The sequence below is a fragment of the Diabrotica virgifera genome, chromosome 9 (assembly GCF_917563875.1).
Source record: "Diabrotica virgifera virgifera chromosome 9, PGI_DIABVI_V3a".
Lineage (NCBI taxonomy): Eukaryota > Metazoa > Arthropoda > Insecta > Coleoptera > Chrysomelidae > Diabrotica > Diabrotica virgifera.
Window position 1 is genome coordinate 27,847,147 of NC_065451.1, and position 20,793 is coordinate 27,867,939.

Sequence of the window (20,793 nt, forward strand, 5' to 3'; positions counted from 1 at the left end):
AAAAATAATAAGAAGAAAAAATAAGATGCAGGTTATGTTATGCAAACATAAACAATTGTATGTAGTAAATAAAATTAGTTATTAAAATGCAGTACTGCAAGCAAAATACAATTAATTAAATTTACCTTTATATAATAATTGCATATCATATCAATATTGTGGAGCAATATATAATGTTTCTGCTTCAATGACAGAAGGTATGAAATATACGTCAATTTGACAATTTCAATTGACAATATGAATTATTTAAGATAGTTGCAATATTTCTCCGCGACTCGCGCACGGTCGTTTCTCGTTTCCCTTTCCAAGTACTTGCACACCGCGAATAGGTGGCAGTGCAGTTGCATGAAAATGGCCGATGTAATTGGGATAACGTATTTTGATGTAATTAATATTTTTATTATTGTAATTCTTCTTCTTCTACGGCACTACAGCCCAAATTGAGCCTTGGCCTCCTTTATTTTTTGCCTCCACCCTTGCCTGTCTGTGGCTGCTCTTCTCCATACACGGACTCCTAAAAGGGCTTGTGCGTCGCTGTTTACTGTGTCTTCCCAGCGCTTTCGTGGCTTCCCAACCGGTCTCTTTCCTTGCATTCTAGCATTCAGTGCTCGTTTTGGTAGCCTATCCTCTCCCATTCTTATCACATGTCCGGCCCACTGCAATCTTTGTATTCTAATGAAGTCTGACAGGGGCGTTTCCTTATAAAGTTGATAAAGCTCGTTGTTGTATCGACTTCTTACTTACCTAAAATTTACCTTACTTATCCGTGGCCTAGTCTTGTGTTGTTGTATGAAAATGTCCTGATGGGTCCCTGGACGAGAAGTGTGTGTCCCAGTTAATGTTCCTTTTGACATAATTATTGATTTTTATTTTGAATATTCGCTTAGGGTAGTTAGAATTACTTAGGTTAGTTAGGGCTATAATATGTATGTTGTGACTGGCTGAATCACTAATGTGTATGCCAATAAAAAAAAAGTATCGACTTCTGAAGATTCCGTATTCCCTCGCAGGTCCTAGTATTCTCCTAAGTACTTTCCTTTCGAATTGTCGAGTTTGTTTTTGGATGTTTCTTTCAGGACCCAGGCTTCAGGCTTCACTGCCATAGAATAGATTCCATAGATTCTCATCTTTGTATTTCGGTGGACACTTTTAGACCGAAATATATGGGAGAGGGCAAAATAAGCTCTGTTTGCCTGCGTTATTCTCTTCCGTATTTCTCCATCTTCTGATCCGTCGGCATATATTTCTACTCCCAGGTATGTAAACTTTTCAACCGTTTCAATGTCATCTTCATGTATAATGTTTTCTGAGACTATATTTCTTCTCGTCTGAGTCATTATCTTTGTTTTTTCTGTGTATTATTGTAATTAATTAATATAAATAAATCATTCATGAAATGAACACACCGGACAAACATTCAATCGACCTTGATACACTTGATACATAGGTTAACGGATGCTTTGTTTAAATTTTCATCCCAATTCCTCTAGTTCCAAATAAGCGGCAGCACCCTCGCTTGAGTTCGCGAATGTTCTAAAATTCTAGAATGTTCTAATGTTCTAGAATTCGAAAAAATAAAAGGGCACTGCCTTCATGTAGATCACATGTATTGTGTGTCGTCTAATGTAAGGCTTGTAAGGATGTAAGTTTCATACATTTCAGTTAATTGTCAAAACCGTCAAAACAGTATCTTGATTGTAAAAATATGTAAAAATACAAAAATACTCGTTTGTGATTACATTGATATAATTGGCTTTATTTTATCTGCTTAGTGATGTAGTAGTGGAAATCTAATTTTTGTGGCGATAAATTTCTTTCAGAAAAAATAGTTACATTTTCCTCCGAGTGGTAGATGGCGATGTAATACCGTACAATTTTAACGGGCACAGAAACAGTTGTCAAATATCACTTCCTAACTAGTCGCATTGCAGTGGTACAAAAATCTGTGATTATTTAGAATAAACTATAGTTATAAATGTCGGCATAACAGAGAGGAAATATATTTAGTGATTTGCCATGCAGAGCAACAATCAAGAAGAGTCAACTCCTGACACCTCTTCCCCTAACCTCCACGAATTACCCCCGGAGGATGAGGAACGGTTCGAGAGGTTGTTCAACACCCTTGACAAAAACGGGAACGGCAGAATTGATATCCATGACTTATCCGAAGCTCTCAGAGAGCACGGGGTCCACCATGGATACGCGGAGGTAAGTAACTAGGTCAAGTTTAATACCTCCTATTAGCCATGACCATGAGGTTATCCCCTGTGCCAATTTCCCTGCAAATTCGTGAGTCGTGTCATCTAATACATTCTATTCTAGAAAGTACATTCTTCAAATTTCGCTTATACACAGCTTTTACTTAACTGTAGTAATTATTGTTAAACCATTTATGTTTCCTGGTAAATTCTACTACATTTCCATTTGGTAATAACATTCAAATTGATTAGTCATACATTGCATGTGCGAGACATAACGCTCATTAAATGCAACAATGTCATATCTCAAAAAACTTACTTTCGAGAAAATTCAATTTTAAGTTTTGGATGCTGCTAAAAAAATTTTTAATTTATTGAAAAAAAAAATGCTTAAAACCATTAGACAATGTGATTGTTTTGTCTAAGAATCAATTGAAAAAAAAAGAGCTTTTTAATTTTAAGGGTTAATAAGATCAAATTATTAAAAAATGTTCCATTTTGTGACGTTATTGTCAGTTAAATGCATTTGTAAAAGAGGTACAAATTGAAATATGATGATCTTGTCATTATTTAAACACAGTTTTTGGCAAATAATTTTAATATGTCAACTTGTTAAAAACAAGAAGTTACAAAATAAGAAAACTACAAATAAAAATACAGTTCAAGAAACATTAATAAAATATTTTGGCTTAGATATTTTAATGAAAATACGCATGTTTCGCAAAGGTCTTTCTTGGGTGTAAAGAAAGAAATATTAAATTCTTTGACAAAAACTTCATGGAAAATTGCGTAACTTGCAAAAGGTCTATTTCTTTGTTTACAGATTTCAATATAGTCTCTATGAATATCTGCCAATGAGCGGCTACCATCAATAAATATTCGGGATGTATTGGCGCGAGTAATAACTTTCAATTCTTGGGATTGATGTTATGTGCTGTCTAATATCTTCCCGAATTTCTGGATTTAGCGATTTCTGGTTTCCGTGTCTTCCACATTTGTCCGAATCAAGGAGGACCTCTAAAACTTTATTCCGTTTTTCTTGCACAGTTCTTATTATGCGATCAGGTATGTCCAAAGTATTTGCAAAAAATACTTTGCAAACTCGAATCTACTTACCTTCTTTTACAAAATAGTATGCGTTGTTTTTGTCTCTGGGTTTTCTTGTACCTCCGACACGAATATACCGATATTGGGGTACAACTGGTACCAACAGTTTGTTAATATACTCTCTCTGTTTTTGAAATTCACCGAGTGACCAATAGCTTAAAAAAATCTGTATTCCCTCCTCTTCGGTAAATTTAGATGGACACTTGAGTTTACAATCTTTGCACGGATACCTTACTTGTCTTTTTTGTCTCATCTTTTTGTTTTTTGAATGAGTTTGGTAGGCTTCACCACAACTTCTCATTTTTTTTTTGTAAGATTTCTCTTCCAGTTTTTAGTATTCCGTTGACGTTTCTTGCCTTTCTTTGGGGGTGTAACAAGAATAGGAATGTCTTGGTTTGCTGATAAGGTTTGATTAGGCTCATTATTACCGTCGTCGTGGTTTTCTTTATCACACTCTTCTGATTCTTCATCACTCTTTGGTACATAGTTATGATCGTTAATTATGTCTTCACAATCTTCAGAGGACGAAGAAGAGCTACTACTACTGGAAGACCTACTAGAACACCTACTACAACAGCTGCTTGAAGATGATGAAGAACTTGTTGACTTAGAAACTCCAGGAACAGCTATATTCTTATCACCTGTAAAAAATAATTATCTTCAAACACTATTAACTTCCAAAATCATACCATTTTTGAATTTTTTTGCATTTTTTAATTTTATATGGGAGTGACTAGGTGTCAAATAAAATACACCATTAAATCTTATACTGTTTTTTCCATATTATAACATAAAATACGTAGGCAAACTATTTTTTTTTTATTTTAATGTTTCAGAACTAATTTTTTTATAAAAATATTTTTCCTTGTAGCACCAATATTTCTAAACCGCAACGCCGCGCCCCCTCACATTTTTCCAAAAGCTGGAACAGCCACTGAAAAAATACTTACCTAGTGTACTTGAAGATTCTTGATTTTTTACAAAAAAACTCATTGTCCATCTCTGAAACGTTTGTTTCATATTCTTGTTTGTTTTGTTGTTCATCATTGTCGAGCATATTCTTTGGGGTACCATTTTCACATTCAAAAACAGAAACTGTGTAGTCAGACATACCGGGTGGTGAATCGGAAAACGGGCCATAGGAAACTCAATGTAAAATTCTAAACTGTTGAATTCCTGCTTCCCTAATTATGTTACATCAAAAGTCATGAGAAGTTATTTGTAGAGGATTGAAATCTGTATTAAAAACAGAAGTTACAATTGTTCTACGATTTAAACACATTCCAAAATTTTGAAAAATATAATGTATTTACCGCAGTAGGTATGTGTGGGTATGTTAGGCCACACGTTACTATTTAACTGACAGTGAGCACATTATTGACTGAAGAAAATATCTTTATTATTAATATTTTCTCCTTAACTAAGGGTATCTTATCAACTTTATTGTGTTTTAAACAAAAAATGATAAAATAATTAAAAAAATTGACAGTTCTAATTGTTAATATAATAAATTCATTGTCAACAAATGCAATCTTATACACATTATTGTATTGTGTGTGGCCTAGCTTTGGCGTATTACTCTGAAAAGTGTATTATATTTTTACAAAATTTTGAATAATTATTGTTCATAGAACAATATTAACAGTTGTTTTCAATAGAGAATTCAATTCTCTACAAATAGTTTCTGATGACTTTTGATGTAAAATAATTAGGGAAGCAGGAATTTAACAGCTTAGAATTTTACATTGAGTTTCCTATGGCCCGCTTTCCAATTCACCACCCGGTATACTGTTCGGTCGATGCATCCTCATTGGTAGATTGCTGCTGCTTTAAAAGCTGCTGAATCTTTTTTAAGCGAAATTTAGGACATTATTACGTTGAAAGCCTAAAATAGTATATTTTTTAAATTAGATCAAATAAAAAGTATTAGACAAATAAACATAATATGCAATTATTTTTGGTTTTAAATTTAAAAATTAGTAAAATTTAATGTAATCAATTGGTTGCAATCCCAAATGGAGAAAAAAGTTGTGTTTAAAGATTGACCTAACCTTAAATAAATATTATTCCTTTTAAATTTTTAAATAATATTTTGTAACAATAAAGTCATATTGTTTACAAAAACTCAGACACCTCCAGCAAAAAAAATATTAAATTCTTTGTAATAAAGTCTTAAGAAAAAATAATACACCAAACAAATATTTTTTTCAGAACAATAGCGTCATATTTTTAATTATTAAAACCTAAACGTTTATCATTTTTTGGCGAAAAAAGTACTAATTCTAAATAATGCGTTATTGAAATAAAATATTATCAACTAAAAGATCTTACCTTTAGTGAAATATCCTCATAAAACACAATAACACGTTTTTAAACAAAAGCGTAAGCACGTGCCACTTCAACTGACAAACCACAACTGAAATAAAACACTCTTGCGGTAAAAATTTAGACCTCGTCGCAGAAATACTACAATCGTTTGGCGCCATCTCTCAGTTAATTGTTAAGTTACAGATATATCGATCTAACAAAGTAAACTTTATACAATTTACTTTCTGTTAAACCACATAACTCAAAAATTCGATTTTTTGAGATATGACGTTGTTGCATTTAATGAGCGATAAGTAAGCATTAAAAATGTAGACAGCAATTTGCAGTCACACACATTCCATGAAAATTATGTTTAAACCATATAAAATGGAACTATTTGGTAATATCCTAAAAATAATGTGTATTCAATATATCTTTGTTAAAATAAACATATTACTAAATACTAAATGTGTTTTAGAAGCTGTTGAAAATTTATCTTTTTTATTTTTCATTATTTCTTCAAAATATATACAATCTCAATGCTTTTTCAAGGATTCTTTGCTTACATGATGTATAAAAAGTAATTCATCTTCTTAAATAATCTACTAAATGTGTAATTATGGTTTAGTTAGACTCATACAGAAATAGCAGTAGATATTCTCATGACTTACAACAATAAAGCCCCAGGAATAGACGAAATCTGTTCGGAAATGTTTAAAAAAGGTGTTGATCAACTTTTTGTAGCAATCCATAAACCGATAGTTCTTATATGGCAGAATGAATTGGTACCAGAAGAGTGGCTAAAGGGAGTAATATGTCTGTTGCATAAAAGAGGTGATCAACTGGATTGTAAGAACTATAGAGGCATTACTTTGTTAGTATCTGCATATAAAATCTTCGGCAATGCATTGTTTGAAAGACTTAAACATTTTACAAAGGACGTTGTAGGTCAATACCAATGCAGATTTACTGCTGGAAAATCAACTATACATCAAATTCAAGCACAGGCAGATTCTAGAAAAGTCACTAGAATATAACATAGATACCCACCATATCTTCGTTGACTTCAAAGCAGCCTATGACAGTGTTAAAAGAAGTGCATTATATAATGCAATGATAGACTTTGGGATCCCACCTAAGTTACTTAACCCAACTAACAATGCAAAACATAAGCTTGTGCGTTAGAATTCAAGGAGAAAACTCTACATTCTTTGACGTTAATAATGGTCTAACACAGGGAGACGCGCTGGCGTGTCTCCTCTTTAATATTGCCTTGGAAAAGGCAGTCAGACAATTAAATATTAAAATGAATGGAACTATTTTTAATAGATCGACGCAAATTCTCACATTCGCTGATGATATAGTTGTAGTGGGCAGAAGTATGAGAGACATGGTGCAGTGTTTTGCAACGCTTGCGGACGTGGCAAGTGAATTAGGACTTGTGGTAAACGAGGAAAAAACCAAATATATGTTGGTTTCTAAAACCTCCCGAAATATCCAACAGAGAATGCAAATTAACAATCACACCTCTGAGCAAGTCAAGGAATTCAAATATCTTGGATTGCTAGTAAACTCAATAAACACGACAGTCAGGGTAATTGGAAACACTATTTGAAATATGACATCTAAGCTAAAAATATCCTGTTTTATATTATAATAAAATAAAAGCTTTTGGCTATTATACGATAAGTCTACAGTAGAATGTCTTAAAAACTAGTAAGGAAAAGTTACAAAAAAATAAGATATTCAAAGTTTCCATTTACCCCAGAAATTTGAAAAAAGATCTAAAAAATGGGGTAAAAGTAAACAACAATCTCAGGCTTTTAAACACGTAACAATATGTGGTCTTCAATTTTAGCTAACCATGCAGTGGGCACACTAGTTCCATCTTATCAGTTGGTATGTTTCTACCCTTTATGCAGCTGTAAATAACGCAATGTGGAATACTGTAGTAATCAGCAGCCTCCCTATATGTTACTTTTTGTTTGTTTTAACATGTCACCTCATTTTTAAATTATTCAAAGAGTATTTTATTGGTTCTCTTTTCCGTATGTACTTATTCAACATTTTAAAAATGGCAAGACCTTACATAAAAAATTTATTTCCATTTACCTCACATTGTTTCAATTTACCACTAACAGGTGTTTTCATTTAGCCCATGCTCAGGATTTAAGGGGGTAATTGTGAACACTTACTGTACTGACTTCTTGTAGTAAATAACATTCAAATTAACATTGTAGGCAATATAAATATTCTGGTAGTAGCTATAAATTATATAATCAGTATACCTACTTAATACAGAGAGATAAAATTTGTAAAATATTGGCACTGTTCTAAATCGATTTATGTGTTTAAAAACAATCAAATTTAAATTGCACAGAATGGACATTCACTTGGTTTGTAAACAAATGAATAACATACCACACAATAAGCAAAGATGGAATTGTAATTCTGTGTATGTGATATTGTTGTAATATTTCATTTCTAGCCGTAGGGAGTACTGTTTCCAATTACCCTGACTGACCCTACTCCTACTATCAAACTTGCAATACATTTTTTTTTATTTTAAGCTGAAACATATAATTATTCTATGAAATGATATGAATAAAAATATGATTAATGAACTAAGTCAAATAGAGGTCAACAGTGACTTAATTAAGAAGTTGGAAATAATTGACTTGAAATTTAATACTAATGAGGTATTTTTTTAAATAGAAACTCCCAATTAGTTTTAATAGTTGATTGATTATAGAAATATTGCATTGTTTTTTCCATATTTGATACACATTTGTGATTCAATCTGTAAAAATTGTTCACACTGTCATTTAGTACTTAATGCTTTGTCTCTTTGCTTTATTATGTAAGAGTTCAGGTGGTTCAGGTTTACTTTGTAAAATAAACTTTATGTTTATATACATTGGTAATTAGAAGAAAACATTGATAGTCCCCGTTCTCACATATGGATCAGAGGCATGGACGCTAACCAAAACAGATGAATTCGCTCTATCGATTTTTGATAGAAAAGTGCTACGCAAGATATTCGGATCAGTCTGTGAGAACGGAATATGGAGGCGTAGATATAACTTTGAACTGCAGAATATCTACAAGCATAGGTTTGGTGGAAAAGATATTATCACTGTAATTAAGCGAAACTGCTTGCAGTGGGCAGGACATGTAGCCTGGGCTCCTGAATCGAACATGATAAAAAAGATTCTAACAGCGCAACCCGTGGGAATGAGAAGACGGGGTAGACAAAAGTTGAGGTGGATGGAACACAAGATGTCGAGAAGATCGGAGTCGGCAACTGGAAAGAATAGAAACTAGACAGTTAAAATATGGTATGGACACATGGAGCTGATGGACGACAACAGATGGCCAAAAAGAACTAAGGAATATAATCCAAGTAATAGAAGGAAACGAGGAAGACTAGTCATGGGAAGAAAATACCACCTTTAGTCCATACAAATTACTATATTATTTTACCTTCAAAAATGAGATGTGTTAACCAAATAAAGCTTTAAAATAAAACTTCAGAATAATTTTGAATTGGGTTCCGCCAATGAACTTGCTTTTTTGTCCTTAAAGGTAGAAAAAAGTTTAATTTCTCTTGAATAATATTTATCGTTTAATAATTTTTACTGTACTAATATGCAAGTGTTTACATTGAGTTTTAAAATGACTAATTTATAACTTGTTAAAATCCGGCAAGTGCTTAACTGTAAAGCGGCTACTTGAATTTCTTAAACATTTATACCAAACATTTATACCGCCACTTGTTTGGATGGGCGATAGAAATACAGGGTGTAACAAAAATACAGGTCATAAATTTAATCACATATTCTGGGACCAAAAATAGTTCGATTGAACCTAACTTACCTTAGTACAAATGTGCACATAAAAAAAGTTACAGCCCTTTGAAGTTACAAAATGAAAATCGATTTTTTCCAATATATCGAAAACTATTAGAGATCTTTTATTGAAAATAGACATGTGGCATTCCTATGGTAGTAGTATCTTAAGAAAAAATTATAGTGAAATTTGGACATCCCATAAAAATTTTATGGTGGTTTTGTTCCTTTAAACCCCCCAAACTTTTGTGTACGTTCCAATTTAATTATTATTGTAGTTCCATTAGTTAAACACAATATTTTAAAAACTTTTTTGCCTCTTAGTACTTTTTCGAAAAGTTAGTTTTTATCGAGATATTTTGAATATTTGTAAAATCCACCACATATTTGTATATGGCTAAGTACGATTATGGAGACTTGGTAATAATATGAAAATTTATTTAAGATTTACATTTTTAGGTATATTTTGAACTTTATTAAAAAAGAAGTAATATCTCGATAAAAAGTGCCTTCTCGAAAAAATACAAAGAGGCAAACAAGTTTTAAAAACACTGTTTTAACTAATGGTACTGCAGTAACAGTTTAATTGTAACATACACAAACGTTTGGGGGGTTTAAAGGAACAAAACCCCCATAAAATTGTTATGTAAACATATTAATAAAGAAGCCACAACTCGATAAAAACTGCCTTATCGAAAAAATACTAAGAGGCAAAAAAGTTTTAGAAATATTGAATTTAACTAATGGTACCACAATAATAATTTAATTGGAACGTACACAAAAGTTTGGGGGGGTTTAAGGGAACAAAACCCCCATAAAATTTTTATGGGGTACACAAATTTCATATTAACTACTTTTTAAGATGTTCCTGCCATAAGAATGCCACATGTCTATTTTCAATAAAAAATCTCTAAGAGTTTTCGATATATTCGAAAAAATCGATTTTCATTTTGTAACTTCAAAGGGCTGTAACTTTTTTTATGTGCATATTTGTACTAAGGTAAATTAGGTTCACTCGAATTATTTTTGGTCTCAGAATATGTGATTTAATTTATGACCTGTATTTTCGTTACACCCTGTATAAACTATAACTTTAAATAATTGATTTTTGAGTCTTGATGCAATGAGAACTTTTGATCAGCATAATCAAAGTTTCTCATAAGTTAACTATCTGCAAAGTTTCAATCATTAACTGAAACCACTTTTACATAATTAAAGTGCCGTAATTCTTTAACAATAATGATAAAATTGTAATGTAAATGTAGGATTTAAAATTATTGTATCTTAGATTTTTAAATTACTTGTATAAATGTTTTAATTATTAATGTGAAAACACAACGAAGCCCCACGCATACGAGCATATAGGCCCATGTGTGTGTAGCGAATCGAGGTTATTACGCCGCCTCTGCAACTGCTGTTGATTTTGAATCTTAGTTAAGACATAAAAATAACGGGGTATTCCCATCTCGGCTCACTATAATCCTTTAGTCCTTTATGATACCCCAGGTACATTTTAAAAACCCCCCAGGTCGACTCGAAGATTAACAGGTAGGTATTAGTACCCCATTAGCTGCGGGTGATAATTTCCTCACCAAAAATAATCTTTTGCCTATGTTTGGAAGGGTATGTCATAATCCCACAGGTATTTTCCTCACCAAAATCGAAGTGGTTATTTCAGATAGTTTTTACTAAAGGCATGCAAGGGACTTATTTATCTACCTACTATAAAATTACAGTAGGTACCTATAATAACTAATTAATTAATTATAGTATTTTCTTTTTAGTCACAATTGGAATTTTTGACAAAATGGACTGTTTAATAGAAAGTAATCGCAATAAACCTTTACTGGTATTTGAAAATTTATTTTTTATAAAGTGAAAGTTTTAAAAAGTAAAGAAGTGTTCTGGAGGTGTAATAAAACAACTTGTAGTGCGAAATTATTTACTATTGGTGCAAATTTTACAATATCTAGAAGTAGCCTACAACATAATCATGAACCAGATCGTCTGAAGATAGATCGGAAAATTGTTTCTAACTTTTGTAAACGTAAAGCCGAAGAGAATATTACTGAAAAACCAGCAAAAATTATACACCAAGAGCTTGCAGCTAATTTGCCTGAAACAAATCTACGATTGATATCAGTTACATAAGAAAAAATATATTATATAATTATCGACGAAAAATGATGCCTGGTCGACTTTCTTCCAATATTGATAAGGTTCAAGAATTTGTGAAGAAGTGTGCTTAAAAAACAACCAAGGGGAAAATTTTCTCTTTATAAACTGTATCAAAAGTAAGATAATTGTAAAACAAATATAAGACTTTTAGCCACATTGAATTTTATATATTATATGGATGGCACATATATTATATGGCTTATTGCACCAGATATTATTTGCAATTATTCACTATTCATGGGCTAATTAATGGGCATTATATTTCTTTATTTTACTGTTTACTGCCAAACAAAAAAACAGAAACTTACAACAATCGTTTTTATTTGTTAAAATCAGAAAATATTAAAGCTTTCAAAATTGAGTTTAATCCTAGTAAAATTTTTGTAGATTTTGAAAAAGGTATATATAATGCAATCATTCAAATATGTCCGAACACTGAAATACATGGTTGTAGATTTCACCTACACCAAGCTTGTAGTATGTGGTATAGAAAAATTCAGTCTCTTAACATCAGCATATTACGAATGATTCTGAAGTTGGCAAGTAGCTCAAACATACTTTTGACCTTACATATATAAAACCGGAAGATGTATCTGATTGTCTTGTGTTTGATTTAATGTCATGCAAACCAGAAAATGAAATTTTAGATAGATACGCTGAGTATTTAGTTGAAACTTATACAGACGAAGACGAAAATGTCATATTCTCCCCATATTTGTGGGCAAAGACAAGTTCTTCTGTTATTCCTACTACGAATGCTTGCGAATCTTTTCATTCGCATTTCAATTCCTAGTTTTATAATACGCATCCATCCATATTATATTTCCTTAGAAAAAGTTAAAGAATATCAAGTAGATAAGTACTTTAAAATTTAAAATTTGCATATTCCAAAACCTATCAAAGATAAACAAGTAAAACTGAAATTGAAAAATGTAGATTATTTAATAATACGGTATCAATCTAATCAAATGACTAGAATGGATTTTGTAAAGTGTGTCTCTTATTATAAGTAGTAAGTATTAAATAATAATTTATACGTTTTACATATTATCTATATTATAAACTATTATTATAATGTAAGGAAATTAATGTCTTGTATTCGGATTTCGGATGCTTTCATAATAAACATTCTTAATTTACTTATACATCTATATTTTTATTTTATTATATACCTCAGTGAGTTGGTGAGGAAAATACCTACCAGATTAATAGGAACCCTTAAATTTGGTGAGGAAAATACGTGTCGGATTATATGGTTTTACTTGTTGGTGAGGAATTTACCTCCGCCCCCCCATTAGTAGGTATGTTTAATAATATTATCTTGGAATTATAGATTAGGGAAATTTTCTTATTAACATAGAAAAACATCCTACCCTCAATATCCCTTCCTATACCCCTTCCTATATTGTACAGACATTTTGGGTTATGTATTTGCAAATTTAAGAAACAGTTTCTCTTGGTTGGAAATGATGGCTGTGGAATCGATTTCGCTACTGATACATAGGAATAAGCTTGGTTAGATGTTTGAGACATATTGACTGTTTGGGTATCTGCTACGCCACTGCTCCCCAAATACACCCCATAAAATAACAGTCGCGCCGTTTGAACCAATTTTTATTACCTACTAGCTTAGGGAGAATTAAATACCCTTAAGATTTTTGTGGTTTTTCGTTTATGGAAAAAATCGGACCATGCAGAGAAAATGTTGTTCTGAAGCTATTTTCTTGTGGCATTTTTGCAATTACATAACTAGTTTTGATGGGAAATAAGCCACAATTTTACTAAAAAAATGATTTTATTAACGTTTCGACGCCCAAATCGGGTGTCGTTGTCAAAATACAAAAAATATTAATGAATTAAACAAAAATGTTGTTGCTTAGTAAAAAAATTCTTCTAATAATTTATTTAATCTGACTCATTTATATCGGCAATTCAGACATGTATAATACATTTTAAAGTAGAAGACTTTAAAATGATATTGCCAATATTTATGAGTTGCGTTCCTGGGGCGACTTTATTGAAAGATAGTTCATTAGATTACATGAAATCAACCCCAACTCAAGAATATCCGTCACAAATAAATCATACTTGTGATCTGTCTTTAAAAAGACAACCAAATGCAATGGTGACAGTAAAATTATCGCGCTAGAGATTCCATAGTAAATCACGAGGAAAAAATTAGTTACTCATCCATCTATTCCAAAATTAGACATAATTAGCTCAGTGGAGGAAATATCCCAGTGTTTACCAACTCATGAAAAAGAACAATATAGGGTACTATGTAAACTTGAATTGGAAAAGTCTAATAAAATTGAAAGAACATCAGCAAAGAGGAAATGAAAGCTTTAAAAACTTAAAAAAATGATGACTCCGTAATAATCCTACCAGCGGATAAAGGAAATGCAACTGTAATAATGGATAAAATACAATATGAGAACAAAATTACAGATCTAATAACAAATGCACCTTATACCAAATTAACGAAGGATCCAACGAAGACACTGGAAAACAAGATATATAGAACTTTATTCAAATTTAAAAATGATTTAACATATTATCACAACATCAACATTAAAAAGGGAATCATTAAATCCTTATATGGTAGAGCCAAAATTACTTGTTCTAACGAAAATTCCTTTTTAGAAGAAAAACAATTGTTAACATCTGTTTTATTAAAAAATGATTATCCTTTATCGTTTATAAATGAGGAATTGTCAAGATTGGATCGAATGGAAGAGAACAACTTAGAACGGGATCCTATAGCACAAGAAATAATACGAGGAAAATATCAATACCATATTATATAAAAGGACTATCCGAGAAACTTAAAACAATAGGAAATAAATTCATCATTCAAAACAACAAACACGTTGAGATATATTCTATCTAAAACTAAACCTAACAGTGAACCAGAAAGAACAAAGAATTGTATTTATAAAATACCTTGTGAATGCTAACAATTTTATTTAGGTGAAACATCAAGACCATTAAACGTTAGAATAAGTGAACATCAGTCTTATATTAAAAATAGAGAATTTAGTAGATCTGAAATATGTCAACACGCATGGGATAATGAACATAGAGTTCAGTGGAGAGATTAAAGTATATCCCTGAAAGAAACAGATAGTAAAAAGAGAAAAATCAAAAAAGCGGCTTTAATTATGCTAAATGAAATCAATTGTGTCGCAAATTCCTCGGTAGAATGCAGTAGGATGTGGTTACCCATACTAAAAGAGGAAGTAAATAGAAAGAAAATACCAGGATTAGTAAGTCAATAACGTATCGAGTTAGTACATATTTTGTATTTTAGTATTGTTTATATATCTATGTATTATTAATATTATTTATAATTTAAAATAACATGTACATATTAAGGTCAGAATTTGGTATTCGTTTTTGAGAGTAAACTAAAGTAAGACCTAATACTTACGATGTCGGGTTAGTATCACGAGGTTTTTTCCTGGTTTTTCCTCGTGATTTACTATGGAATCTCTAGCGTGAGAATTTTACTGTCACCATTGCATGTGGTTGTCTTTTTAAAGACAGATCACATGTTATGATTTATTTGTGACGGATATTCTTGAGTTGGGGTTGATTTCATGTAATCGAATGAACTATCTTTCAATAAAGTCGTTCCAGGAACGCAACTCATAAATATTGGCAATATCATTTTAAAGTCGCAAACCCTGGACTACTAAAGGTATCCGAATATCTTCCAAGAATATGCGTTCTCTTCTCTATATCAAGAAATTTACTACCAACGTCGCTATCACTGAATATATCACCAAGTACAGGGCAACCTATCTTAAACTTATAAAATCAGCTAAAAAAGTCTACTACCAAAACCGTCTGGGAAGCTCTAAAAGTGTTGCAAAAGAAACTGGGTCCATAATAAACGATCTTCGAAATAAAACCCACACTGCTCAAACAGTTTCCCTTCCAGACCCTGAAAATCTAAATGAATACTTTGTTAATGTGAGTAAAAATATTACATCAACTATTTTGCCACAACAAGATCCCATTTCCTATCTCCCTAATTCAAGAAAGGTCTCTGGTAGTAATTACAAACAAATGCAGCCTGAAATTCCCATTAAAAGATGGTTTCATTCTGTACCAAATCGCCATTTCATAAGAGTTATAAATAGATTGAGATGTAATCATGCTCTTACCCCCCTTCATATGTACAGTTTGGGTCTCACAGAGTCACCTAACTGTGAGTGTGGAAAAGAAGGTGATCTACTACATATTCTCCTCGAATGTTCACATCAATCAGTAAATATAAACAAATTTTATGATAATCTTAATATATTAAAAATTCCACTTCCCGTCTACCTGAACAATTTGATATTTTCTGAAGATATTAATATATTAAAAACAATTTACGAACATATCAAAAACTGTAAATATAGATTGTAGCAATAAAATTTACCCTGTATGTATTTAAGAAATTTTGTTAAAACAAAGCAGGTATGTTTGTTAAAACAAAACAAACATGTTTGTTTTGTTGTTATTTTTTTTAAACTCTGTAGATTTAAGTAATTATTGTATATTATAGTTTAAAAAAGAAAAAGAAAAGCAAAAAAAAAAACAGAAAAAGCAAAAAAAGAAAAAAAAACTAAGAAGATGTAAACCTCCGCGAGGTTGAATCGGGTTTACGTCTTAGCGTAGTAAAAAAAACAATTTATAAAAAATAACAATAAAAAAAAATAAAAAAAAATAATAAAAAAACAAATTAACAATACAAAAAAAATACAACAAAAAATACAAAAAAAAAATAAAAATTTACAAAAAAAAATGAACAACCAAAACAGAGTATTATTTAGATAATAATGTTAGTTTGTTATGTATTTAGAGTTAGAAATACAGAAAAAATTCCTCTGATTGAAAAATCAAATTTGTTTGTTTTTAAAATAACAAAATGTCTTGCTAATTGGCTCGGCCAAGGCCATCAACTTCACACAAAAAAAAAAGAAGGTCTCCAATTCATTCTTTATAGAACCAGTCTGAACTGATCCAAACAATAGTATCAAAAGCAAATCTTCCTGTAGTACTAATGGTCTATCGATAAAAAAAATAGTTTTTTAAGTTGTCTATTAATAAAGCAAAACAAACAAATCTTGTATTTAACCCTGGAGGATCACACCTATTTTTTTTTTTAAATAAACCGCACACATGGGTCGAATACCCAATGATTTTTTGTGAAGAAATAAAAAAAAGTAAATATTTTATGATTTCCAGAGACTCTCTAATCATTATTGAATACATAAGAATAATTAAATCAATAATTTTATTTTCTCTCTCTTAATTGTAGTAACACAAAAGAAAAAAATATTAAAAATATAACAATAACAAAATGGTCTTTCTAACTAAAATATAACACCTCTTGATTATAGAACTCATATTCAGTCTTAGCCAGGTATACCTCGTCCAATTTACTTACCGTTGCACGTCATCCGCGCCATAGCCTGTGACACGATACCAACACGAAATATGTAGGCGGTGGGTGTGTTCTTTTTTAGACTCAAAATTATTCTAAAGGGGAACACACCTACCGCCTAGATATTTCGTGTTGGTATCGTGTCACAGGCTATGGCGCGGATGACGTGCAACGGTAAGTAAATTGGACGAGGTATATTTCAGTTTGACTCATTTTAGTAACTACATTCATAAGACAGTGTGGCTCTATGCTCCATGGATTATGCTTTATAGCAAGCCGAGCATGCACGCTTTGCTTTTCCATCTTTGCCTTTGCAGAAATAACACCTAGTTTGTTTTACTAAATTTGTGGGATGTTGTGTTGTTAGGTCATTAACTTGAACGCACACTTGATCGCAAACCTCATACATGGGTGCTACATACCCTAGCCTGTATTCAATAAATTCTCGTGAATTAAAATCTCGTAAATGGAAATATTGCTCAAATGAGACCGCAACTACACACACTTGTCCTTGGCAGACTAGAGACTGAATTTACATAAAGCAGCATTACCATTGAAATGCAGCTGCGCAAGCTACATGCAGTTAAGTGTCGCGATTCGCGATGGGTATCTCACACCCAAGTGTGAGTTTCCAGGGTTAAGAAATACAGTGATCACCACAATTAATAACATGATAAACAAATGACCTAATTTCAGTAAAAATTTCAAATAAATATGAACAAACTATTTACATTATACTGGAATTCTGATGTAGGTGCAATAATTTACAACTAAAAAGTGGGTATAAACAAAAATTTAAAACTAAGGAAAAATAATATTTTTATATTTAAATAGAAGTAGTTATAACCATACAATTTCATCATTCACTTTTACCTTTTTTTATATTTATATATTAATTGTATCTATATTGTGTAAACATTGTTTTATTTTTTTAATGTCAACGGAATTTACAAATGACTTTACGTTACGTTAGGCAGTTACAAAAACTACCTATTAACGTTCATCATTCTTACGGTACGTTAGTGCTTTACGTATAGGGCATAGGGAGATACGTTACGTTACGTAGTTACAAAAACTCCCTATTCTTATTCTTTAATTGATTTGGCGTTATTGATCTCATGGAGACTCCTTCCTTGTCTCCATAATATTACTACAATATGTACTAATAATAATACTACAAACTGATGGGTGAATTTTGTTCAGAAGTATACAAAGATTAGCTTAAAAAATTTTGTTTTATCTATAGAATCTCACATTTGCGCATAGAAAATTGGTCATTTTCCTTGAAACTATTTTTCAATCGCCCCTGATAAATAATTTACATTATTTATTCTTATCCGAGCATTTGTATTAGTTTAGACCGCGGATAATGCGCTTTCGACGATTTTATTACTCAAATATTTAAATTTTTAGATCTATTTTTAGTATTCTGGCTTATTGCATACGTCCAGTTTCATTAATTTAATTGAAGTCTCGCTAAATACGCGCAATTTGCTAGGTTTTTGTGTTAAAAATGGACGATCCGGTTAGCAAGATGAAAGTCTGCTTCGAAGATGGTTTTTGTGTAGATGCCAAGGTAAAAAATTGCATGTTTGTTGATCTGTGGGCGTTTTACAAACATAATGTTGATCGTATCATTTTTGTTTAATATCGGCCTTGTAATTTCACAAAAAGATTTGCTAACTATATTGAAGATTGCCTTTTCTAATAACATTTTTGTAGAATATCCTTTCCTTTTTAGTAAACGTTAAAAGTGCACCTTGAAAAAAAAATTAGTAGGCGTGTTTGACTCTAGGCTAATAGTTGGTATTCAGGAAAACGATAACATTTTTTAGTGATACCGACGTAATTTTTTCTGTATTAGCGAAATAGTAATTTTTTATAGATTAATTAGCTCATTAGCTGGGCCAAGGTTTCCTTGTACTTTGTGGACAAACTTGCGTGTAGATGGCGCGTATAGATCAGTTTTGTATAAAATTTCTAATGTATGATGTCATTTTGATCAGCTGTGTAAATACGAGGGATAACCAAGTTTTTAACATTTTCTTATGTACACTAACGCCTTATGTAAAAAAACGCCTATTTTATAGGGAAGAATGCATATTTTTGGAGATGTTATTTATAGATTTGGTATAAAGGGAGCTCCCGTTAAGATAGGCAAGTGCCCTTAGATACCCCAAAAATTCAATTTTTTTCATTATTTTTATATTCAATTGGATCAAAAACAAGACAGCGCAATTTTAGTCTTCCACCATTCTCTCCCTTCCCATGTCCCCAAAAAGGTTATTTTTTCGTTTTTGTTCTTTTTTTTTGGTGAGATGCAATCAATGTAAAAAATTTCAAAAAAATCACACGCCACACGCACAGTTGTCTATTTTTTATAGATCCGTAGGTTGAGTACATAGATATATAATACTCTAGATTGCGCCCTGCGATCTTAAAATGGGTGACGGTTGCGACAGAGATAAATGAGCCTATTTGGTCGGTAGTCTCTTTTTAATTTAAGGGGAATATCGACGACGTGAATATCCCACTTTATCGAGTAATATATGTTGACAGTTGGAGCGGGTGGTGACGGGAAATGGTCTTTGGTCTTCGGACGTGGATAATCGTGGTTCGAATCCCATACCAACTTTACTTTTTTTATTTTTATTTAATCAATATTGCGTTTATTAGATATTTTTACATCTGAAAAATGGACCTAAGTAAATCTAGCAGATAATAAATGTATGTATAGTAAGTTAATATTGGAATACATAATTTGTGAACTGCATAGTAAAATAAAAGTCATTCGTTATTAATATAAATTCGTCCTTATTCGAATGATGTAAATGTTTGTTTTGCTTCTACTTTTTTAAAAAATTGTAACAATACTTTCATAAATAAAAATAATGTCTAATTACTTATAATTGAATCGGTCATTTCAAAAAAAGACAAAGTCCACAATTTTCAGAAACTAACTTTTTGAGAGGAATAGACTCCTTTAAGATAAACGTGTGCAAAAACGACACCAGTCCAGTAAAAACATTAGGAACAAAACTACAATATAATTCTGAATTTTGATGTCATCCATTTCATCCATCTTTCGACTATATAGTTAGTTTTCTTTGCTCTTCTGTAAAATTAGGAATATGTGACTCATGTTGTTTTTGAAATGACCGATTCAATTAATAAATCGATGGTACATTATGTTGATATTAATTATTGGTAATTTTTTACGAATATTTTTAACAATTACTTTATACTATTCTACAATTAACTTATTAAAAAAATAACATTGGCTTTTATATTTTTAAAAATCTATAGGTACCTACACAGTTTTTCTTATTTGTTATATATTTCTTTGCATAGATTTACTTTAGAGATGTAATAATATCTAATAAACGCAATATTGATTAAATAAAAAAAGATTGGTATGGGATTCGAACCAGGATTATCCACGTCCGAAGACAAACGACCAGTTCTCGTCGCCATCCGCTCGAACTGTCAAACCATCTAAAATACTCGACGACAGAGTAGGATAGTGACGTCGTCGATACTCCCCTTGAATTAGAAAGAGACTACCGACCAAATAGGCTCATTTATCTCTGTCGCAACCGTCACCCATTTTAAGATCGTAAGGCGCAATCTAGAATATTATATATCTATGGTTGAGTATGAGTATACATAACCTAAAAATGCATTTTATTTTCAAGATTTCGAAATTTTAGCTCGCCAC

At 31.4% G+C, this 20,793-nt stretch overlaps 2 protein-coding genes across 3 annotated transcripts in view; one reads left to right on the forward strand and one right to left on the reverse strand.

The window, feature by feature from the left end:
* Positions 1–1,738: 1,738 nt before the first annotated feature.
* LOC114328038 (calcium-binding mitochondrial carrier protein SCaMC-2) overlaps positions 1,739–20,793 on the forward strand; it is a 223,969-nt gene continuing 204,914 nt past the window's right edge. Inside the window, exon 1 of one of the 2 annotated variants that reach the window (XM_028276780.2) lies at positions 1,739–2,208. In XM_028276780.2, the coding sequence (XP_028132581.1) occupies positions 2,017–2,208 (192 nt within the window). In that variant the 5' untranslated portion in view covers positions 1,739–2,016. Of the gene's footprint in view, positions 2,209–18,511; positions 18,652–20,793 lie in introns of those variants that run through there. The other variant, XM_028276781.2, reaches the window with a different exon arrangement.
* On the reverse strand, positions 2,779–5,062 carry LOC126892096 (putative uncharacterized protein DDB_G0281733). Its single transcript, XM_050661530.1, has 2 exons — positions 4,256–5,062; positions 2,779–3,946 (listed from the first exon to the last, which is right to left on the reverse strand). Exons 1-2 carry the CDS (start codon positions 4,443–4,445, stop codon positions 3,603–3,605), a joined length of 534 nt encoding a protein of 177 aa, XP_050517487.1. The 5' UTR covers positions 4,446–5,062; the 3' UTR covers positions 2,779–3,602.